Below are 25,979 nucleotides of genomic sequence, written 5' to 3' on the forward strand. Positions count from 1 at the left end.
ATTCACAAAAAAAAAACATTCATTCACATTTTACACTATACATGTTATAATATAAATACAGGAACGTATTATGTGCATTTTAATGAAAGAGGAAAAATAAAAACCTCATAGGTAGACACAGAGTTTTTCTGTGCTCTAGAACACCCAAAGGTGGATCACATTTAACACAGCAACCAAGGAAACTTGCCTAAAGACAGCGTGTATGATTGTGGCTACTGTGGCTCCTTCTAGTTAAAAGAGGTTTTGAGAAAAAGAATCCATGTCGTGTCTGCTCTTTTTCTATTCGCATTTTATTTATTGTCTTGTGCTCTCAAGATCATTCTAAACTAAAATTAGGAAAAGACACCTAAATGCTTTCTTTCCATCACAGGGTTTCTTTAAACATTAAATTAAGCAGATAATAATTCAAAGTCATCTTTAGCAGTCATTTTATTCAAATTAAGGGGAGAAAATGGAGTGGGAAGAGATAGGGAGAAATTTCAACACATACACTCCACCTAATAAGAAGCAATGCCCATACTATTTCTATATATGTGCTCCTTGCTTAGAATGGGCAAACACCATCTGCTGAAAGCTATACACTTTTCCACTCTTCTTTATAATAAAACACTTAATGCATTCTATCCATCACATTATTTAATCAGGGACAGAGTACCTAGATTATATGATTCCAAACTGTGAGGGAAGTATAAAGGCTAAAACCGAAAAATAACTACCAACTACGTCAATGTTCAGGTTTGAGGGAAAATAACATCCAATAAATTAAATCAGTATGGCTTACTTCATTTATTTATGTATGCTTCACAGCTGCAGCATTCATACATGAACATTCAAAACTTTATAAAAGATTAAAATGGTTATATATACAAAATTTCTTTCTTTGAATGTGTGTTGTTTTAACAAACCCCCTCCCTCCAGAACCCTAGGTCTATATCCATTTGAAATGTGTTGATCTGTAATCTTGCAAGTTAGTGTTATGAAAGCCATTAAAAATGAGACCCAGTTAATAATTAGCACTTTGACCCCTAGAAAATGCTCCTGGTCATAGAAAAGTCCTCCATTCAGGCCTTTCTTGTAAGTGAAGAAAAAGGAACGTAGCAAAAAAAAACCAAAAATAAAGAGTTCCATGTTGCAGTCTCTAGTTTCGTTGGGATCCCATTAGCTAGGCTTCAGCATCACATGGAAGCCAACTCTACCTGTGGTGGAGATGGGACAGTGACCTACAAAACTTTGTGTTTGTTAATTGTCCAGCAAAAGCTGTCTTCAGTCTTGCTGACAAAGAGCAGGGGAAATCATTTCCAGCCTAAACAAACTACAAAAAGCAGCCGAACCAATGATTAAAGACCTCTAAGGCTCCGTAATCATCATTAAATATGCTTGAACTCAGTGTGACTTTTTATTTTATATACAGGATTAAAATCAACATTAAATCATCTTATTTACATTGCCATTGGTGCTGAAATGGAGCTTTTTAAATAGTACAGTAGGCTGGTATGCATTATAAAATGGTCTGCACTGGAGGCAAATAGGAAACTAAAGAAATTAGGCTGGAAATGGCTCCACTCTGCTCTCATTTTCCTTTTTTTGTTTGCTTTCTTTTTGAATGCCAATACTTTCATTTAAAATGTTTTGGGAGCACAGCAACCCAAAATGACTGGACTGGACGGTGTTCCAAAAATCCAAACCAACTGATAATACTTCTCGAGGTGATAGGAAAGGCACAGGAAGTTAGGACTTTGGCTGAAATGATGAAAACATGTGTTTGCCATTTTAGGGATCAGCGCCTTGATTCTTGCCACCTTCGGCTCCAACGGTGATCATGTTTTGATGTATTTATTGAATTGTCCTTTGCTGATGAGGAATTTTTAAAGTATTTCTTAGAATAAGTCCTTTGGTATGCAGATGCTACATGGAAGGAAAGAAAGAAAGAAAAGAAAACACAACAATATTACTTGCTCCATACCCTAAACTACCAATACCGTAGCCGTAAAATGAGGATGTCTAGTAGTTGTTATAGCATGGTTGTCCATTCTTTCTAAAGGACCACTTACGGTTCAGGCAGGTAATTTTAGGCATAGCCCATCTTCCATTTCCTAGGCAACGGATAGTTGGAAGGTGGCGTTGAATGAAACCATCTTTGCAGTGATATCTAATCAAGGAGTTGATTTCATAACGAGGTTTCATCTTTCCAAAGGTCTTGGCATTTTCTACAACAGGGGGCTGGCCGCAAGCAACTAAAGAAAAGTAAATTGGGTTATTTCCAAATAATCTAAATGTTTCTATTAGTATGAGACACTCTTTTTATTCTTTCTTTCATTATTTTACTCAATCAAGTGCCTTCAGTAATCATTTAGATTAAGAAATTAAAAATTTTGAAGACAAAGTGAAACATTGAGGCTTTCAGCCTAGTTTGAATCTCAGATTCTGTCATCTTGAATTGTGCTTATTGTTTTTTTTTAAAAAAGAACCATAGGGCATATGGTTATATGTTCATCTGTCCGTTTGGAAGAGCTACTTTTCTGAAAAAATTCCAAATTAAAAGGCATCTGTCTCATGTCACTATGCAGTCTGTTGGTTTTGTCTCTATCCCAGTGGTTTTATTTACCACTCACCTTCACTTCAAACAGGCTTCCCTTGTGGCTCAGCTGGTAAAGAATATGCCTGCAATGCGGGAGACCTGGATTCGATCCCTGGGTTGGGAAGATCCCCTGCAGAAGGGAAAGGCTATCTACTCCAGTATTCTGGCCTGGAGAATTCCATGGACTGTATAGTCCATAGGGTCGCAAAGAGTCAGACGTGACTTTCACTTTCTACTTCAAATGATAATAGATTTGTAACAATTATTATTTCCACTTCCCTGAAAAAATTTACAATGTATAATAACATATAGCTCTAAAATATAGACTTTTCAGTGTAAATAAAATATATCCAGGTTCAATTATATTTATTTGCTCTTTCTGTCTTCTCTATGGAGACAGAGAGCAAGTCAGGACATAGTATTCATGCCTCAATTTTGTAATTACCTTATATATATAAATTGCAACTCTTAAGAAAACTAAGTAAAGGTAAATCTTAGAATATATAACCACCATTTTTAACCTACAATAAAAAATGCTGAATAGCAACAAACTTAGTGATGGTAGAAATAGTAAAAATGAAATAGCAGGTAAAAAAAAAAAAGCTTTGTAATTTTGAAATTCAAGAAGGTGGGAAAATTGATTCAACTGCATTTGTATTAATTTGTAATTTTACTTATATTAGTGTACTTACTTTAAAAATATACTAATTTAACTTTAAGTGACTGTGTTTTGCTATGTAGCTCTAATAAAAATATAACTTAACTTCAACATAATTTCCCTAAATGACATTTCCTATTCATAGTTTACTTTAAGAATGCCATCATAAAGCCTACTAGGGTATGTCATAGTCTCTCATGAAATAATGCAAATCTTCAATGGGAGAATGATTACCAGAAACCTTGGTACCAAGATGTTTAGATGTCAACATCCTAATATAACCAGGCAAGAATACTAGCATGGATTGTCATGCCCTCCTTCAGGGAATCTTCCTGACTCAAGGATTGAACCCGTGTGTCTCTTATGTCTCCTGCATTGGCAGGCGGTTTCTTTACCACTAGCACTACCTGGGAAGCCCATTAAAAGGTTGTGAATGTTAAATTTATTTACATATCCAGAAGGCTGTTTACAACCATATTCTTTTGCAGTGACAAATGTAGGTTTAACTTAAATATTCAGCTCTTTAATTTACTTCTGCCTAACAAAACAAGTTAGAAACTATTGACCCAATAGCAAACAAAATTGTCTTTAATAAAACACAAACCAGGCATATCTTTTCATTCGCATAAGAAATTGTGTCTCAGATAGACATAACCTAAAAATAGATTATAAAATCCTACTATCTAAAACTAAGAAATTAGAAGTATTTGTGCGCATATTTCATTTTCACAAATTCCTAGAAGGTAAACTGAGAATTCTAAAATATGTTATTTTCAATTAATAGTCTACACTATATATAGTTCAATGATAATCCCCATCTGGATATCTACACTTCTTTTATTGTAACATGGAAAGTCTACGCTAGGGCCCAGATACCAGTAAGTATCAGACAGAATGAGATGGCAATGATATGGAAGGTTAAAAATTATCAATTAGATAACTCATACTTGATTCTGGCAAATTAAAAGTTGTCTTTAAATTTGAGAGGAAAGCAATGTATAGATTTCTTCCAAAACTATAAATGAAGACTTATTTTGAAGTTAAAATAATTCAAGGAGTATGGTATTGGCAAAGAGAGGCAAATAGACCAGAAATAGACCCACATATATATGCTTGATATTTGACAGAGCAACATGGCAGAGCAGTAGAGAAAAGGTAGGTTTTTTCATTTGGACAATTGGGTATTCATATGGAAAAAAATGTGTTTGGTTCCCTACCTCAGAGAGTCCATGGGAGATCAATTCTAGATGGTGTACATATATAAATGTAAAAGATAAAACTATAAAGCATTTAGCAAACAACATAGGATATCTTTCTAATGTTAGGGTAGGTAAGAATTTCTTAAGGCACAAAAAGGTTTAAACCATAAAAGAAAATTCAACAAGATGAACAACTCTATTCATCAAAAAATGCCATAGGGTAAAGACAAGCTACAAACTAGGAGTAGATATTTGCAACATACAATTATCAAGGGATTAGAAACTAGGACATTAAAAACAAAAACAAAACACAAAAAACTCCTGCAAATCAATATATACAAGAGAAGCGATCAAACTTTCAAAATAAGCAATAGAAACGAGCAGATACATTACAAAAGAAGAGCTATACGTACATGAAAAGATTTCCAAGAAGAATCATCCAAGACAATGCAAGTTAAATCAGAAGAGATAACATTTTATACCCACCAGACTGGCAAAAATTTCAAAGTCCGATAAGATCAAATGTTGGAGAAGATGTGGAGTAACAGGACCCCTCACACATTGCTGGTGGGAGTGCAAATTGGTACAACCACTTTGGAAAATAATTTGGCATTTTCTAGTAAATTTGATGGTGTATATATATCCTATGACTCAGCAGTTCACTCCTGGAGAAACACCCTATGGAAACTTGCAGAGATCTACCATAAACAAGTTCAAGAATATGCATAGAGACATTGTTTATAATTGCAAAAACACTGAATATAACCCAAATGTCCACTTGCAGAACTGATAAATAAAATGTTATACAGTCATACAATGTAATACTACACAGCAGCAACAATGAAGAAATATAGCTACATGCATCGACGTGGATTAATCTGACAAACATATGCTGAACAAAAAGAGCAAGGCACAAAATACAAACTTAAAGTTCAAAAATGTGCAGAACTAAACAATTTGCTTACAGATACAAGCATGTGTGATGATTTTAAAGGGAAAAGTAAAGGAACTACGTCATTATCTTTGGCTGGATTTGGAGATAAATGGATGGGATTGGAAAGAACCTGCAGAACAATCCAAAGATGCATGAATGGCATGCACTGAGGTTTGTTTTTTTAATATGTCTTTTGTAAATAATATAATTCTTCTTTGTAATTAATTAAAACTACCTAGGTCTGTAAAGATGTATAAATTATCTGTAAAGAGAAATGAGTCTATATAGACATTTATAAAATTCATAAAATCCCCCAGGGTAATGATTAACAAAGAATTCAGTTTACATAAATAAAAATCAGACAGTAGGGAGATAAAATATATGAATTGTTTTGTCTTGGTTTCTTCCTCCTTTAGGGAGGTAGACCTAATGTTTTGTAAATCTTTCCCCATTGGGAAATGTATACCATGATGCTGCTTTTGTGAATCCCTTTTAGATAAAGGACAGTGGTTCTCAACGGGGGGAGGGGGCAGTTTTCTTCCTCTTCCCCCTCCCCCAAGGATAGTTGGCAATGGCTGGAGACATGGATGGTTGTCACAAAGCAGAGGAGGAGGATGTGGAGTGGAGGAGAATGCCTCTGACATTTAGTGCATAGAGGGAAGTGTTGCGTGTTCAGTCGCTTAGTTGTAGCAGACTCTTTGCAATCCTGTGAGCTATAGCCCACCAGGCTCCTCTGTCTGTGGGATTTTCCAGGCAAGAATAACTGGAGTGGGTTGCCATTTCCTTCTCCAGGGGATCTTCCTGACCCAGGGGTCGAACCCATGTCTCTTGCATCTCCTGCACTGGCAGGTGAATTCTTTACCATTGAGCCACCTTCGAGGCCATTGAGGGCAGAGAGGATGCTAAACATCCTTTGAGGCACAGAACAGCCCCCCACAACTAAGGACTGTCTGTCCAAAGTGTCAGTAGTGCTGCTGTAATATACCCTGGTATAGGAAAAAATAACACTGGAAATAAACGAATGTTTGGGTCATAAACTGAAGAGTATGACTCCAGGGGGTATTTGGAGATCTAAGAAGGCAAACATGACATTTGGCTAAAGACAGACAGTTCATTAAGGACTTCTTACACTAGAAACAGGGAAAAGAGCAAATACCTTGATTTGCTGTTTTCACAAGCTTAATGGCATAAGTGCTAAAGTAACATACATAGTCAGGAAATCTGCTCACATAGAAAGGATATTCAGAATAAATTCTACTTTAGAGAAGAGAATAGCAGAGTGAAGTAATCACAGATAATAGCTGAGTTTTGACTTAGTTTTGTGTAACTTACTCTTCTCTGTCTTTTAACAGAATTTCTTACTGGTATTTAAGTCTTTTCTAAAATATCTATAGAGTATATATTTTTAATTTTATCATTTTTATATTAAGTCAAATGGATTTTATATTTTGCATTTGTACTTTGTACTCTTAATTGAGGTGGGTATAATCTTGGTCTAGAAGTTAAATATGCATGTTCTAACACCATTATCAATTGTAACCAGGTTTAAAAATTGTTATGCAATTCCTGTTTTTTTAAGGAAGAAGTCTACATAGCGTGGCTTAGAATTCGAACATATTGGTCAATGATAAATACTGAAAAATCAGCTTTCTTAATTTTATCTGTTAATGTCAACTAAGCAGGTCTCCTCATTCCAGAGCTTACATTATAAATGTTTTTGTTTTATCATTTCTTGAAAATAGTCATAATAGATATAGGGATGGTATCTTTGTTCTATGGTTTATGAGCATAGATTGAGCCTCTAAGGGACTGATTGAAAAACTCAAATGCCTATGAAGACCAGGAGCTTAACAAAAAAGGAGGGAAAGTCTGAATGAGGACCGCAATGAGGTGGGGACCACAGTCCCCACCAAGGCAGGGCGGTGTTATTTAGTTGCAGTACTTTAAGCCACTGATAAATTTGAACATGGGCCAAATGGCACTAAGTGGTCTTTTTTATTTTTAAGTAAAAATAATTCACATTATCTTATGATATCTCCCAGTTTTTTTATTTTTGACAAGTAATTTTTTTAATGCTTTCCTCATCAAAATTAACAGATCTATGGGCCCTTGGGGCTGGCAGTTGTTTTTCTTAAAAATACTGACAGGCAGTTTCTTTTTTTTACATAAATGCTACATTATTATCCTAAGCACTTGAAATCTAAAATGAAGACATTACTGAAAACAAACTTTTCAATTATATTGAGAAAGTAAACTGTTCCAGAGCAATAAGGATGCTGTATATGACATCCAGCTTATGTCTCAAAGAATGATGTTTATTCTTCCTGAATTTGCTTGATAATTGAAATGCAGATTAAGTATACATTATGATGGGTTAACCATTACCTGTTCCTTTCTTGCAGGTGTAGGTGAGATGGTAATTGCAGGGAACATCATTCCACTGGCCATTCTCATGCCATATAATCACAACACAATCTTCTCCAGTAGAAAAGAAGCTGTCTGGTTGGTTCGGCCTCCAGTTCTCATATTGCTGTAAAAAGCAGGGAAAAATAACTGTTGAAGCATACTATAAAAGTGGTGGCTCCATTACAGCACAATTGCATTGGAATGGGCTCAGCAATTCCTGTTGAACAATTTAGCTCAAATAATTTTGGTGGTAAAGATTTTTACACTTTGAGTGGAAAATATATGTTATCTCAAAGTCTCTCTTCAAGAAATATGCGTACTTTTTCCCTTGACAATGAGATATATCTAAGGAATTTGGTGCTATTAATAGTGCTTCCCAGTGGTGCTAGTGGTAAAGAACTCTCCTGGCAATATAGGAGACGAGATGCAGGTTCAATCCCTGGGTCAAGAAGATCCCCTGGAGGAGGGCATAGCAACCCACTCCAGTATTCTTGCCTGGAGGATCCCACAGACAGAGGAGCCTGGCGGTCTACTGTCCACAGTGTTGCAAAGAGTTGGACACAACTGGAATGATTTAGTGTGCATGAGTGTATCCTAGATTTCTAAATATGAAATCAACACTCATTTTAAGAATTTTAACCATGGCATTATTTTTAATTGTAACAGCATTAATGGCAGTGCAACAACTAGAGAAAAAATGCATAAACTCGGCACTCTAATCTACACATTTTCTTCCAATCCCTATGCGTACATATACTTTTATGTAGTTATGATTATAGTGCAATAAAAGGTTCAGTCCTTCGTTTATATTTTTATCACTATAAAGTAACTTTCTTTGTCTTATTGAATTAAATTGTTTTATCCAAATTCTTTGATATATTGATATATATGTAAATTGCTATATTTGCTATATTTGTTTTTTATTGATCCAACATACCTATGCCCATCATTTTACATAAACTTCTCCGAGTAATTCTGCTTTAGATATGATTCTCATGTGTACCATACAGTTGTGTCTTGCTTTATGATATAATCTGCAAGTTTCTTTAATAGGAACATTTATCATATTTTTGTATATTGATATATAAGATAATGCTTTTAAAATACATCTTACTAAAAATGTTTTTTTCATAAATGTTTGGATAATTAAAAGGAATTTTATTGATCTGATGTTTTTCTACTGGTTGCCTTTATATTTATATTTTAGATAATTCCTATTGATTCTCTAGTTTGAGCAATGACATGTAACCAGAAATATCTTTTAGCTTCCGCCAGTGATACTTGGAACATGGAACAACAGACTGGTTCCAAATTGGGAAAGGAGTACGTCAAGGCTGTATATTGTCACCCTGCTTATTTAACTTATATGCAGAGAACATCATGAGAAATGCCAGACTGGATGAAGCACAAGGTGGAATCAAGATTGATGGGAAAAAATCAATAACTTCAGATATGCAGATGACACCACCCTTTTGGCAGAAATCAAAGAAGAACCAAAGAGCCTCTTGATAAAAGTGAAAGAGGAGAGTGAAAAAGTTGGCTTAAAGCTGAACATTCAAAAAACTAAGATCATGGTATCCAGTCCCATCACTTCATGGCAAATAGATGGGGAAACAATGGAAACAGTGACAGACTTCATATTTTGGGGCTCCAAAATTACTGCAAATGGTGACTGCAGCCATGAAATTAAAAGACACTTGCTCCTTCGAAGAGAAGCTATGACCAACCTAGACTTCGTAGACATTACTTTGCCAACAAAGGTCCATCTAGTCAAAGCTATGGTTTTTCCAGTAGTCATGAATGGATGTGAGAGTTGGACTAAAAGAAAGCTGAGCACCGAAGAACTGATGCTTTTGAACTGTGGTATTGGAGCAGATTCTTGACAGTCCCTTGGAATACAAGGAGATCAAACCAGTCAATCCTAAAGGAGATCAGTCCTGAATATTCATTAGAAGGACTGATGCTGAAGCTGAAACTCCAATACTTTGGCCACCTAATGCTAAGAACTGACTCATTGGAAAAGACCCTGACGCTGGGAAAGATTGAAGGTAGGAGGAGAAGGGGATGACAGAGAATGAGATTGTTGAATGCCAATCTGTCCAGTTGGTGATGGACAGGGAAGCCTAGCATGCTGAAGACCATGGGGTCACAAAGAATCAAACACGACTGAGCAACTAAACTGAACTGAAATGAACAGTGATAATTGCCTTTTATTTTAGCACCAATAATAGATGAAGCCCTCTTCTAGGTATTTGGTATGCATTATCTTTCACAATGATCCAGCAAGACTGGGAATAACTTGGACCTTAGAAATGTTAAACACCCAGAACTTTTGGGTTTACATTCAATTTTTGTCACCTTAAAATGTAGCATCCGTATCAAGCAACAATTACATGAAAAACACAGTCCTTATGCCTATTCAAAATTAACAGATTTTAGTGAGATGAAAATATTGGGCTATAAATAAGAGAGCAATTGCCCAGCTTCCAGACTCTTAACTAGAATGTGAAATGGGACAAGTTTGTTCAGGGTCTGTCTGACTCAACTTGGGTACCGTTTTCCTAATATGCTTTGCTTACTGTCAGCTTTTACATCACATCTAATGTTGACCAGACTGGTGGAGACACATTTCCTTCATCTGAAAGGAATATAGATTCAGATTTATGGGACAAGAGCAAATATGACAACTCTCTGGGCACACAAATTTATTCATCTTTTCTTGAATTAAATTTTTTTTTTCTTTTTTTAATTTTTTTATTAGTTGGAGGCTAATTACTTCACAACATTTCAGTGGGTTTTGTCATACATTGATATGAATCAGCCATAGATTTACACGTATTCCCCATCCCGATCCCCCCTCCCACCTCCCTCTCCAACCGATTCCTCTGGGTCTTCCCAGTGCACCAGGCCCGAGCACTTGTCTCATGCATCCCACCTGGGCTGGTGATCTGTTTCACCATAGATAGTATACATGCTGTTCTTTTGAAACATCCCACCCTCACCTTCTCCCACAGAGTTCAAAAGTCTGTTCTGTATTTCTGTGTCTCTTTTTCTGTTTTGCATATAGGGTTATCGTTACCATCTTTCTAAATTCCATATATATGTGTTAGTATGCTGTAATGTTCTTTATCTTTCTGGCTTACTTCACTCTGTATAAGGGGCTCCAGTTTCATCCATCTCATTAGGAACTGATTCAAATGAATTCTTTTTAACAGCTGAGTAATATTCCATGGTGTATATGTACCACAGCTTCCTTATCCATTCATCTGCTGATGGGCATCTAGGTTGCTTCCATGTCCTGGCTATTATAAACAGTGCTGCGATGAACATTGGGGTGCACGTGTCTCTTTCTGATCTGGTTTCCTCAGTGTGTATGCCCAGAAGTGGTATTGCTGGGTCATATGGCAGTTCTATTTCCAGTTTTTTAAGGAATCTCCACACTGTTTTCCATAGCGGCTGTACTAGTTTGCATTCCCACCAACAGTGTAAGAGGGTTCCCTTTTCTCCACACCCTCTCCAGCATTTATTGCTTGTAGACTTTTGGATAGCAGCCATCCTGACTGGCGAGTAATGGTACCTCATTATGGTTTTGATTTGCATTTCTCTAATAATGAGTGATGTTGAGCATCTTTTCATGTGTTTGTTAGCCATCTGTATGTCTTCTTTGGAGAAATGTCTGTTTAGTTCTTTGGTCCATTTTTTGATTGGGTCATTTAGTTTTCTGGAATTGAGCTGCAGGAGTTGCTTGTATATTTTTGAGATTAATCCTTTGTCTGTGCTTCATTTGCTATTATTTTCTCCCAATCTGAGGGCTGTCTTTTCACCTTACTTATAGTTTCCTTTGTTGTGCAAAAGCTTTTAAGTTTCATTATGTCCCATTTGTTTATTTTTGCTTTTATTTCCAATATTCTGGGAGGTGGGTCATAGAGGATCTTGCTGTGATTTATGTCGGAGAGTGTTTTGCCTATGTTCTCCTCTAGGAGTTTTATAGTTTCTGGTCTTACATTTAGATCTTTAATCCATTTTGAGTTTATTTTTGTGTATGGTGTTAGAAAGTGTTCTAGTTTCATTCTTTTACAAGTGGTTGACCAGTTTTCCCAGCACCACTTGTTAAAGAGGTTGTCTTTTTTCCACTGTATATCCTTGCCTCCTTTTTGAATTAAATTTAAAATTAGTTTTTAGTGGTAAAGAATCTGCCTACCAATGCAGGAGACATAAAAGATGCAGGTTCGATCCCTGGGTTGGGAAGATCCCCTGGAGAAGGGCATGGCAACTCACTCCAGTATTCTTGCCTAGAGAATGCCATGGACAGAGGAGCCTGGTGGGCTACAGTCCATTGGATCACAAACAGACACGACTGAAGTGACTTAGTGTGCATGCACCTTGAATTAAATTTAAAATAAGTTTGTATGTAGAAAATAAACTTATGGTTACCAAGGGGAGAAGAAAGGAGGGAGAGATAAATTGAGAGGTTGGGATTGATACATATACCCTACTATACATAAAATAGATAACTAATAAGGACAGACTATAATGCACAGGGAACTCTACTCAATATGCTGTGACGACCTCTATGGGTAAACAATCTTAAAAAGAGCATGTGTGTATATATAAAACACTGATTCACTTTGCTGTACACCAGAAACTAACAACATTGTAAATCAACTATGCTCCAATAAAAATTAAAAAAAAAAACAGGGAAAAAATAAGTCTGTGGTTGCAACAATGAATTAGATTCTGTTTGAAAAAAGAGAAGAAAGAAGTGAATATTACTGAAGGCAACTGTTCCTAATTCAGAGCATGCCAAGAGGTGGTCCTGCTAGTTATTCCCAAAAGTACCATGGCTATTTTTATGTTTTAAAAAATTGTATAGTAAATTTACTAGAAAATGGTTCTAATTTTCCTTTCTGCTCAGAAAAAGAAAAAAATGTGGTTTTTAAAACTTTAAAATATGGTGAAACAACCTAGATTTTTGAAAAAATAACTTGTGAGATGAAGACCTGAAGTTTGAAAGGTAGAAGATTAAAAGATCTTCTTCTTTTCCTTCAATCTCTTTGCTTAACTTTGCTTTGAAATACACCTCAATCATGTGAAAATTAAGATAGGAGACAAGAGACCTCTGCTATGTAAAGAAGAGTCTCTGAAAAGTGATACAACTGCAAAGAATTAAGGGAAGGTTTGATTTTTTTTCCTCAAAACACAGAATTAAGGATGTTTTTATTTCTCGTGTGTAAATTCAGAAATTACATGGATTTAAATCCATTCTCTTAGCCTGGAGGGTAACTCGTGTTACCCACTAGGTGACCCTTGGAAAGATGCTTAGAGGACCATACGCACCGAGGCACTCTGCCTGGCAGGTTTTCCTGCGACAAGGAACTGATGTTTGATCTGACTTGGGTTTCTAATTATTTCTTTATTTTCCTTTCTTTATTATCTCTTACCCTCTGCCCACCAAGCCTGTTTTTGTTTTTGTTTTTGCTATCCTCCTTTAATAGACAATGAAAAAGGAAACGGAGCAACATTGCAGATAGAAATGTCACATTCAGCCTGCTGCTATATAACAAAACTGTCTTTAATAGATGAATTAAAGTAGGATAAAATTAAAAATTAATAAGCAAAAGAATAAGAATTCCTTAAAACTAATAAAGATCTACATTTAATACTTTTATGGTAAAAGATTCCAGAGTTCCTCATATACTTAACTTGGAGCTCAATATTTTCTAGCTTACTTTATAATGAACCTCTTCCAGGAAACCAGTGAACGTCCTCAAAGGTGGAAAATTTTCCAGCATCCCAACACCATGGTATACTGTGCAATACTCCCCTCTCCTTGTCCCTGTCACACTGTTCATCTCCCTTCTTTGCTTTATTTTTCCTCATAACACTGATTACCTTCTAACATCCTATGCATCTTATTGACTTATTGCATTTTTTTCTCCTTAGCAGAGTGTAAGCTCATTAAGGACAGGAATTTGGGTTTCTTTTGTTTACTCCTGTATCGTCAATGCCTGTATCCTCAGGAGCTATGCCTGGCCCCTGATTGAAGATGTTGTTTGCCCCCGGTAAACTGTAAGCAAGACAATCACAAAGTCAGCAGAGTTTAACAACCATTCTGGGAAATGACTGGCAATACACATCAAGAGTCTTAAAAAGTTCTCAGCACTGGACCTCGTAATTCTACTTCTAAAGTGCTATCCTAAAAAATAACCAGAGGTGTGAATATTTTATCTAAAATATTACTTACACCAGTAGTAAGTGGGGAAAATATATAGAGCAAACATATATTCAATAAATCTTGGGTACAGCCAGACAAATGGGATATTATATAACCATTAAATATCTTGTTATTGAGGACTATACAAGAAGATGGAAGATACTAAAAGAAAAGTTAAGTTAAAAAGCAAAGTACTAAAAATGCACAATGATCCAAATTTTACACATACTCTCAGATGTAGCTGTGTGTATGTGTGCACATAAAAGATCAAAAAAAATGTGATGAAATGTCATATATAAAGTTTACACCCAGTGATATGAGATTAAGATAATATTTTATTCTACATATTCTTACAGGTTTGGCAACTTCCCTTGAGTGAGCATGAATTACTTCTGTAATTAGTAAAAATGAACAGTATAAAATGATCTATGCAGTGATCAGAAAGAATTTACCAACTTCTCAGCTAACCCTTTTTAAATCTAACCTCAACAAATATCATTTCAAGTCATCCAAGTCCCTTGACTGCCATGTATTTTGCAGCTGACATTTCCTCCTGATCTGAACAATAACCATCTCATTTTCACACTGAAATTAGATTCTGATTCCATGCCACCAAAGTAATTCTCAGGCCTTAAGCTGCCCAGACTCAGACCTCTGGTAAAAGATTTAATTGTTTTGGGTGGGAATTGCATTTGGCTCACAACAGTGATTTAAAACCCGTGTTCTGTGTTGTTGCTTGGCAGAACTGTGGCTTAATGGTGCAGGACCAAATTTTAAGTCTGTGGTTTTTACAAGAATGTCTGATAGCCACAGGCATGTCACACTATTACCTCATATCTGATTGCTCCATTGTGCACATTTATTTTGGCTTGGATGCTTTGATTTTGCTCCATGTTACTGCCAAACTGACTTAGCAAAGGAAACTCCAGTTTTCTGAACAACTTTCTTTGTATCCTTCTGAATTCTTTATAGCCTTATTTAATATCACTTGTAGGAAGAAAGAGTAGAAAAAATAAATCATTGATTTTAGGTTTAATAATTTTTTTTTTTTCACTAAAGCTAAATGTGAGGAAATCAGTTCTGAGTTATAAGAATGTAACCAAGCCTTGCTCTTATAGGCCGTGTCTCATACATACAGAAGTGCAGACTCTTGGATCGAGCAGAGAAAAATTCTCCACTTCCATGTGGATTATCTTTTCATTAGGATTATAAGCCAACATCCTGGGTGATCCAGCCCAGATTGGCCCTCTTTTAGGACTGGATGGACAAACTAAGAATTAACCCAAAACACCAGCATGGTTTGGGGAGAATTCATTTTAACATTGCTAACAGAAATAAATGCTGACCAGACCTCAGCCTGGTCCTATCTCGAGACTCATGTTCACCATTCTAAACCTTGAACTCTTGTTCTTTCCTCTAGAGACCAGAGTTAGATCAATACCATGTTTGAAAAGAAACCCCTACATTTCTTTGCATTTTTGTTCTCTGCTGATGGGAGAAGAAATTATGACATAAAAGTCACACAGCTGATATAAAGGAAAGCCAGAGCAGATGTAAACTTTTATACATGTTCTGTAATGGACTTGCATTTTATTAAAAGGTAATTATTTAAATGTTGTATGAACTGCTTAATGCTCTATACTGTATGAAAAAGTTACTTTAGAGTCCCAATTAGATGATTACCTCTACATATCTGTACAAAAGGAAAATGTGCCCCCAAAGACAACCATTTCAATTAAATTGAATTTATTATCTTTTCAGTTACTGTTTTCTCTTTCTTTTCCCCTCAATCAGACTCAAACAAGTTAGCTGCCAAAAACATAAAATGATTCTAAAAACCCTGGCCAAAATCCAATAGTTAAGTACCATTCTCTCAAGTGAAAATTGTCTCCACAACCAGAGAATTCGTTCTGAATCAATCCTAATATTGACTGAAGTCATTCACCACAACCTATCAAATTTTACAAATGCTTAGATTACTTTTTTCCAAATAATCTGCATCTTCCTGTCAAAATTTTATTCCTATCTTAAATGAACATAAAGGCAGAGAATTACCCTGCAGGGCTCCCCTGCCTACAGACATTCTCCACCCTTGGAGACTGAATTCAGTTCCACGGGTCTAACACGAACTTGACTTAGTTCTCTCAAGCAGAGTGGCTGAAGAGCTATTCTCTCCTCCCCAGCTCTTTGAAAGTTTCCGTCTTGATTCAGTCAACATACTGGAAGGGAAAATGTATGTGTTGTGTTCTGGGATGGGGGTAGAGTCTCTGCTTTTGAAAGTTATCAGCAACCTACTAAACTCAGACAGGGTTTACATCCTTTCAAGGTGACTCTGATTGTAGCGTCTTGGAGCCTGACCTGTCATTCAAAGATACCAGCCGACTTTTATCTTTAAAATACACACCACCATGATCAATGGCCCTGAAATCTCAGCAGATAACTAGCATCATGAGCATGAACAAAATAAACTGAGGATAAAACTGTAATGCAAGTAATTGACTTTTTCCTTAAGTAGAGATAGATCACTGTCTTTTTTTCTAAGGTTAAAAAGCATAATTTCATAGACTCACAGACACAGAAGGGAAACGTATGGCTACTCAAGGGAAAAGGTAAAGAGGAATAAATTAGGACTTTAGGATTAAAAGATAAACACTACTATAACTACACTAGATAAACAGCAAGAAAGACCTAATGTATATAGCACAGGGAACTACACTGAATATCTTATAAGAACCTATAATGGAAAAGAACACACACACATACATACATATAACTGAATTACTTTGCTACACACCTGAAACAAAATGCCGCTTATCCACTACACTGCAATCTTTCAAAAGCATTATTTCATGAGTAGACAAGGTTTAGAAATAAATCAGGTATTTTGCTTTGCTTTACAAAAGGAGTTAGCTTGATTCAGCTTTGAGCACTGCTTTCAGTTCAAGAAAGGAAACATACCATCCAATATTAGTCAGTTATTTCTGTGACAGTCATGTCCCAGCTGGTCCTTTATGTGAAACATATATAAGTAAATCAATTTATGGGGAAATGGGCAAGCAGCTGGATGGTAAAAAGAAAAGGCTGGATCAAGGAAGGTTCTTGAACTGTGGAATGACTTACTCTCATCCTCACATGCAACATTCCAAAACAGTCTTTGTTTTTAGCCCACCAGGCTCCTCTGTCCATGGAATTCTCCAGGCAAGAATACTGGAGTGGGTTGCCATTTCCTTCTCTAGCAGATCTTCCCAAACCAAGGATTGAACCCAGATCTCCTGCATTGCAGGCAGATTCTTTACAGTCTGAGCCACTAGAGAAGACTTCGTCTAGGAAATCTTTTGTCTTTAAAGGATAATGTCAATTCAAAAATCAAAATCCTGAAGATAACAAGGTCATGCTTCAACCTCTAGTAGAGAAAGAATTCCTGGAACATGAAACAGCCTTGTTTTTAAATCCCTTTTATCCACATCTTAAAGCTAAGATATTTTCAAAGCAATGCACCTTATCAAAACTTGGTTGATAACTAGCCCTTCTCCATAATATTTGACTCATTTCAAATTCTTTTCATTGAGATTTTACAATTTCTTAATTTAGTCAAATAACTACAAAGAATAATCGATGGACACAAATTAGTTCTGCGAAAGAGTCAGACACTCTGTTTAGAATCTCTTGGTTTCCTTTCTTCTCTAATGAAATTAAAAAAAAAAAACCAGAATTTTCACACACTAAATGAAATTGTAATTCATCTTTCTGTGACACAAATTTGACATTTACTACCATCACACACACACACAGACACACACACACAGACACACACACACACATTCACCCCTACAAATACAGTATTTCTTGACCTCAGGGAAGGCAATATCTAGGCTAGACCTTTGGGAGTGCCCCAGTTCACGCAGACCTGTGCAGTGGATAGGTTCCCACCGTAAAGATGATAGAGAAATTCCAAAATGGTTAAATGACCAGCAGAATCAGCAGCAGCAGACTCCTTGAGATAGGGAAACAGAGCTGTCCTTTGGGCAAACTTGTCAGTTAACTAAACAATTTTTACACAGTAGTCCCTGGGCAGAGTTTGAATTTGTGCCTGAGCAAAAAGTACAAACTGTTTCACATCATGGATCTTGAGGCTCTCTCATGTATCATCAGTTCAGTTCAGTTCAGTTCAGTCACTCAGTCGTGTCCTACTCTTTGCAACCCCATGGACTGCAGCATGCCAGGCCTCCCTGTTCATCACCAACTCCTGGAGTTTACTCAAACTCATGCCCATTGAGTCGGTGATGCCATCCAACCCTCTCATCCTCTGTTGTCCCCTCCTCCCATCTTCAATCTTTCCCAGCATCATGGTATTTTCAAATAAGCCAGTTCTTCACACCAGGTGGTCAAAGTACTGGAGTTTCAGCTTCAACATCAGTCCTTCCAAAGAACAGTCAGGACTGATTTCCTTTAGGATGGACTGGTTGGATCTCCTTGCTGTCCAAGGGACTCTCAAGAGTCTTCTCCAACACCACAGTTCAAAAGCATCAATTCTTTGGCACTCAGCTTTCTTTATACTCCAACTTTCACATCCATACATGACTACTGGTAAAACCATAGCTTTGACTAGACAGGTCTTTGTTGGCAAAGTAATGTCTCTGCTTTTTAATATGCTGCCTAGGTTGTTCATTACTTTTCTTCCAAGGAATAAGTGTCTTTTAATTTCATGGCTGCAGTTACCATCTGCAGTGATTTTGGAGCCCAAAATCTCTCATGTATATCTGAACTGCAAATCTTGAATCTGTATCTGCCAAGGGCCTCCTCTGACACTGACCTTGGACCTACGCACATATTTATCTACAGTTTTTCAGCTTCGATTGAGTTAGAGTGAATCTTTTGTTCTTTAAAATTCACTGGAATTTAGATTATCTTAATGGCTTTGTGTTTTAGAACTACTTTGGGTTTTGCCAAGAATGTTTAAACAATTAATCACATACATTCCATTGATAAAAACCACACTTGACATTTGTCCAGTAAAGTCATTCTATGATATAATATATTATTGTAATTGTTGGGACAATTTATTAAGGCTTCAAGTTATAATTTGGTGGTTTTTTTTTTGTTTTTTTTTCCATGAACAATCCAGTCTCTACTTTCTACCTACTCTCCCTTCCCCCAAACACTGCTGATTTAATTCACTGTAAAAAAATTTTCATAAGAAAACCAAAAATATCCTCTAGGTTCACACGCCAAGAGAACCAGCCAAGGAAAACTTTCTGCTGTTATTACTGTGTATAAAGTGAAGATACGGGAAAGACTGGTCCTAATATTTGCCTCAGTTGCTAGGATTTTACTAAGCATGTGACTTCATCCGTTAGCTTCAATTGTATTTGAAAAATCATCTCATATCACATGTAATTTTCAAGTTCACAAGATAATGCAACTCAAACTAGAGTTTTAAAATCTAAAGCTATAGGGACTTAACTCACAGAGAATATTACTCCTGCAGGAACCTAAGTGCTGTTCTGGGAATGTGAAGTTTTGAAATGCGGAATACTATCTGGCCACTAGATGGTGATATCCATCCATCATTATATTTTGAATTACCAACTAAGTCACTGTTAAAACAATGTAGAATCCCCCCCAAACTATGATTATTTACTCTATATGGGGAAAAAAAAAATTAAAATTATCTGTGTTATGTTCTCTCAGTTTTGTGAGGAAAAGTAAGAAGAGAACACTTTTCTAAAAAATAGACCTCAACTAAACAGTAAGTACCAATCCCATTACATTCTATTTGGCTACAGGCCAATGTAGCTACAATCTAAACTTTCTACTTGACAAAAGCATTCAACTACAAAAGTTTATTTTTACTATTTGGCCTTTTAAAATTATCAGATGACTTACGTCAATGGTGAAACTGCATCAGAAATAAGCCAAATCTATAATAGCCACCTAAAATCCTTAAAATAGGGCACATCAAAAATAAACACCTATAGAGGAGAGCGAAAAGGCTGGCTTAAAACTCAACATTCAAAAAACTAAGATCATGGCATCTGGTTCCATCACCTCATGGCAAATAGATGAAGAAAAAGTAGAAATGGTGACAGATTTTATTTTCTTGGGCTCCAAAATCACTGCAGACCATGACTGCAGCCACAAAATTAAAAGACAATTGCTCCTTGGAAGAAAGATATGATAAACCTACACAGCGTATTAAAAAGCAGAGATGACTTTGCCAACAAAGGTCTGGATAGTCAAAGCCATGGTTTTTCCAGCAGTCACATATGGATGTGAGAGTTGAACCATAAAGAAGGCTGAGCACTGAAGAACTGATGCTTTCCATATAGTGCTGGAGAAGACTCTTGAGAGTCCCTTGGACTGCAAGATCAAACCAGTAAATCCTAAAGGAAATCAGTCCTGAATATTCATTGGAGGGACTGATGCTGAAGCTGAAGCTCTAATACTGTGGCCACCTGATGTGAACAGCCAACTCACTGGAAAAGACCATGTGCTGGGAAAGAATGAGGGCAAGAGGAGAAAAGGGAGACAGAGGATGAGATGGTTGGATGGCATCACCAGCTCAATGGACGTGGGTTTGAGCAAGCTCCAAGAGACAGTGAAGGACAGGGAAGCATGGCCTGCTGCAGTCCATGGAGCAGGAACATGACTTGGCTATTGAACAACAATATGCAAACAAGTTAATGTCTGCATGTGATTTAGTTTCTTTTTAACTAAAAACTTATGTAGATTAGTTATAAAAAGATGACACTTGTACTAAAAGATGACTTCTCTGTGTTCAAATTCCTTTTATCACCTGGAACTGGTAGGCCCACTGCTGCTCTTCCCATGGTCAAATGCAGATGATGCCAGGATGCCAGCGGTAAGCAGATAATCACCCAAGGATACAAGGATAAAAGCAAACTCCAAAGAGAAAACACCGACCCTAGAGGACTGCTTACCCTTTTGAAACATATGCTGATAAGAAACTACCTTTGCACTAAATGAAGGACTCAGATAAACCACTCTGGGTTTACCTCCACCCCCAGCTCTCCACCTTTCAGAACACAGGTCAAATGGTTATCTGCCAGGAGCTTAGGAGGACTACTTATTAGAGAAATCAAAACATTTGGTAACTTTAAAATGCCTTTCTCCCCTAGATGGCTCTGGTCACAATAGGCATTTGTTTGCAGTCTGCAGCATGGGGGGAAGGGGGAGGAAGTTGTATTTAATTTTGTTTTATTTAAATTGTCGGGGGCACATGACCTCACTTCGAGGTAGAGATATACCCTCTTCTGATCCTGGTACTTGCTTCGGGTTACTCTTGTCTTGGTCCTTGTTTATTTATGTTTTAAAGGAGGTTATGGTTTTGCCGTTGTCTTTTAGTCCAACGAGCAAAAGGAAAAGAGCAGCTTTGTTTTAAAAGGAGAAAGAGACGTTTGTTTTGGTGTTCCTGCCCTAGGCTGGCAGCCTGGAGTCGGATCCTGCAAACATGAATACATCGAAGGGAAGAAAAACTAACTTGGGGTCTCCTGATAGTTGTTAAAGTGGCAATATGCCCATTATTTTCCTAGCTGGCAAGTCTCCGTGCGGGAGAGATGATCTGCCAGCTTTGGAGCACAGTGCTAATCTTGTGTAATAGTGTGAGCTCACTGCCCTACAAAGTAGTAATTATCAACAGCAGTTTCCAAAGGATGTGAGCTCCTCCCACTGTGAGAGCACTTGGGAGACGGGGCCCCCAGCGCAGCCCCGCAAGCCACTTGCGTTTAAGCCCCACCATGAATGATGCCAGTGGGTTCCTTCGCCCCAAGTTTGTTTGTACAGGTCTTCAGTCAGGAAGTGCTAAGGATCCAAATGCAATGTGAAACTGCCAAATCCATTCAACATTTTCTTGGTCTTTTCCTTGGTTATGCATTGCCTTAAACTAATTAGCAATTAAATTTAAATAACCGTGTGTGATTTTCAAGTTTCACAGGGCACTGTTGGAAAAGCCTCTGGGAGAAGGAACTACTGCATCCATCAATTCTTTTTTTAAGGGGAATTGTGTCAAGTATGAAGTGATCTTCTGGTGGAGGGTAAATATGGTTCTTCCAGCTGTTTGCCTGTCACAAGCCATCTGTACTCAAGGACGGGAAAGGCGGAGATGAGGGTTTTGTGCTCTACAACTACGCTATGGCTCGATCTATCTCACGTGTCGAATCAGAAGAATCAATTCTTGGTTTCAAATCAAACTGAACTGCAACACAAGTAAAAATTTTCACTAAGAGTTCAATGGTCTTTTGGACAAGAAACTGAAAATTCTTCTACCCATGAGCAATGTGTGAAAGGAAGAGGAAACAGCCTACATTTTCCTTGGCTTTTAGGGTAATGTAATGAAGCCTGTGAGATTTAACATAATTAAATTAATGTTGATATGCAGTGTGACTTGCTCACAGGGAAGCGGCATTTGACTTTGAGCTGAAACCACAGCACAGCCAACACACATCCATCTGCAAACACTTGACAGGAAGTCTTCTCAGATTTTCAGGTAGAAAAAGTAAAACTGAAAGTTTTGGCTTGGGGGGTTTGTTTTGCATCACTGTTTTCTGCCAAATCATTCTCAATCCCGTCAAACCTACAAATCTACAAACAAACTTGGAAGACACAGTTAGTTAATGCTCTTGATTCTCTTTTCAATGGCCAAGACATATGGGAGGGGGAGGAGGATAGGAACCTTTGTGTTTATAAAAGGGTAATAACGGTACATTCCTGCAGGAAAAAAAATAATGGTTTACAGCCTGCAATTTGTTACTCTTTTTCTCTGTCCCTTTTAAGTGTCTCTTCCTGGATTAAAGGCCATTTCTTTATTGTTTCTACCTTTTTAAACAGTGTTGTTTTTTTTTTTTTTCTCACCATACTTTGCATGACAGACTGAGGTGTTTATTCATGAAAGAAGAAAAGGGGACTCTGGATTTAAAGTCAAATCCACAACTGATTTGGCTATTTTTCTGCATCAACTCTGCATCATGACCAGGAGGGTAAGTGGGCATCCCAAATTCTAGGAGGGCCAGTTTGCCAATGCTCGACCATGTTTAAAAAAAAAAAATTGCAAAATTCAGATATCTTTCAGAATATTATTCCCGTAGCATTTTTTTAAGCACAAAAAGGATATCAATAAGCATTTCATAATCTATCTCATAACATAAAGGCACAAGATAAGTTAGCTAGAGCTAGAAAATAAGACATCTATAGATCTGTGAATTACTAACTTCTTGGAGAACTTTCTGACTAGATCCAGACAGATGCAGGGAAAAGGAAGCTGTTGTCTCCAAACACGACACTGGAGAGTGAGAAGGAGGCCGTGACTACTTCCTAGGAAGCCGACAAGCTAGCAGTCTTTCACAGAGTGACAATGAGGGCTGACAAAATAGAGATGACAGGAGAAAAGTATAAACGAGATGTAGAAAATGTTCTTTTTAATATATAAGGATAAAGCCAAGGGTTTTTCCCTTTACAAATCAAACTTTCCTCAAGCTCCTCAACAGCTTTTAAAGGGGACTGGACTGTCAGTTCTATTCAATCCTCAACCTCTGGACAACGCCATCGAAGGTGACATTTTCCTTTGAAGTAATCGCATCTGATCCATTGAAGCATCTGAGCCCCACTGGTGAGGGGGGAGTTTTGAATTGCTGCAGGAACTGACTAAAAAGAAGACTGGAAGGAGCAATACAGACCTCAGGAGAATTCTATGAGAATTTTGTGAGAGTTTTATTCCTGGGGGTTAGAGAGAGGAGGGAGCAAGACAGTAAAAGCTTTAAGTCTCTGAGGGCCACGGTTGATTTTAAACCACTGGCTGGGGAGTTGTGTTATAAAAAATGGTGTGACGAAGTCACCTAACAGTTTCCAACATCTTCCTAACTTTGCTGTCCATGGACACACTATAATCTGTAGTTGAAAAGCAAGCCATGAAATGATTTTGCCAGGATGTATGTCGGTATAGAAACATAAGTGACTCCATAATGCTCCCTGAGGTCTGGCTCCCTCTGTGCTTGAAAGAACGGACTCAGATAGCGGATGGATAAAGGAAGCCCTGTCCAACTTAGCAATCACGTCATCCTTAGGGAAGCAACCCATAAGAAATGAAACAAGCTGAAAACATTCAAGAGTGAGATTCCTTTTGCTTTTTTCACTACATTTTGGATTTGGATAATAAGGTTTTTAAAAGTCTGAGTAATTGTCAGTTTCCCAAAACTTCATGGAAAATCGGCCCTGATATAACTCAAACTTTTGAAAAGTTTGCTTTCCATTTCTTCTTCCCAAGGCTTATATGTATTCTTGGGACAACCATGGACAAAATTGTCATCATTTCCAGGAGGAACATCTGTTTTCCTTTGAGTTAATAACTTTTGTAAGATGTATTATGCTCAGCGACATACTTCTGATTCACAGAAACAATTTTTTTTCTTTTTGTCATGTTTGAAATACCACCTGTTTTATGGTTTAATGTTTTTCATATTGATACAACTTTAAATAAAACAATTTAGATAAACAGGAATTGTCACATGGAGATTCAGTGGAAAGACATAATGAGTCTTTTCAGGATTCAAAAGATAACACAGTGAATTGGTTGAGCAATGAATGGATACTGATTATCATTCAAATATCTGTTTTCGTCAACCACTCTGCTAGGTGCCAAGAAAATAGGATGAAAGTTAATCTCCGCCCCAGAAAGCTCAGTGTCAGGAAATTAACACCACAGGGTTCAGTGGTAGGATGGGAAGAGGGCACAAATGTTTCTGCAACATAGAGGAGGAGTCCTTAGTCACATCCGCTAGAAAGGTTTCCTGGAAGAAGGCGACTCTTGGCTAAGCAACATATTCAAACATTTATCAAGTGAATTTAGGGCAAGAGGTGAGAACATTTTGAGAATGAGGGCACGTGAATGCAAAGATCTGCAAGAGTGAGATGTCATGGCTTATTCCTGGAACTGAGGGTATTTTGAGATAAGACAGCTTAGGAAGTAGCAGATGGAGTAAGTGGGTGTGACATGCCTCACAAATAATTACAGAAGTTTATCCTGAAGGCAAGAGGAAGACATTTGCAGAATTTTAAAGGGAGTAACAATAGTTCAGAGCAAGGGAAGAGGAAGGTCATAGCCAGTGGGAAACAAGATCTGGGGGGAAAACACTTCAGACTAGTCATTCATTTAACAATAGGTTAAAGAAAAAACTTAAAAGTCAGCTAATAGTATAGAAGCTAGATAAGGAGTGTTTGTTTAAGTTCACCAGCTTTAAAGTGTATTTAGCTTGGATGGTTTAACTTAGTGTCTTTGAAGACATTACTTGGGTGACAAGGAAAGTAATTCATTATGGAAGTTATTTGTCAGGCTTTCTAACAAGCACTTGAGGCATTTTGCTGTTAGAAATCAATAGTCAAGTTAAAGAATGACTGGTGAGTAGAAAACCAAAGGGCAAACTGAAATGTGACGGCTTAGTAGGAAACCAAGCGACAAAATAAAAACTGAAATGTGTTAAGAAAAAATAGCCTTCATAGAAATCAGAAAGGTAAGGCTAGAAGAAATATTGTTCGTGAGTACAATTTTGTGAAATTTATTGGATAAACACTTCAAATAAATAACAAAAAAATATTTTAAAGATTCAGCAAAGGCAAGAATTTGGCATTGTAGCAACATCCTATTATATAAACCAATAATGTGGAATGAATCCATCAGAATCTGAAGAATAAGGGCAAAGTAAATAACTTGGCCAAATAAGATTATTAATTTAGTATAAGCATATAAATTGAATTAATCCAGCTATAAAGTATAATCACATTAAATATGATACACTGCAAGTTTTTTGGAAGCAAAGTTTAATTATTTTGAGAAAAGAAATGATTGAAATTGAGACTCAGTATCAACTTGTTTGTTTTTACTGTAAGACTGAATGACAAAAGATAATATACGGTAAATATCAAAGGTTCTTTTTGTTTTAATACTGCTCTACCTCCCAAGAAGGATAAGCTCCAATAAA

General features: G+C 36.9%; 1 protein-coding gene across 2 annotated transcripts in view; it reads right to left on the minus strand.

The window, feature by feature from the left end:
- Nucleotides 1–411: 411 nt before the first annotated feature.
- VCAN (versican) overlaps nt 412–25,979 on the minus strand; it is a 115,704-nt gene continuing 90,136 nt past the window's right edge. For both annotated transcript variants that reach the window (XM_043464720.1, XM_043464721.1), the window contains 3 exons: nt 7,755–7,899; nt 2,052–2,234; nt 412–1,905 (listed from right to left, as the gene is read on the minus strand). In XM_043464720.1, coding sequence (XP_043320655.1) covers nt 1,778–1,905; nt 2,052–2,234; nt 7,755–7,899 — 456 coding nt within the window. In that variant the 3' untranslated portion in view covers nt 412–1,777. The remainder of the gene's footprint in view (nt 1,906–2,051; nt 2,235–7,754; nt 7,900–25,979) is intronic.

Source organism: Cervus canadensis, chromosome 4, assembly GCF_019320065.1.
Source record: "Cervus canadensis isolate Bull #8, Minnesota chromosome 4, ASM1932006v1, whole genome shotgun sequence".
Lineage (NCBI taxonomy): Eukaryota > Metazoa > Chordata > Mammalia > Artiodactyla > Cervidae > Cervus > Cervus canadensis.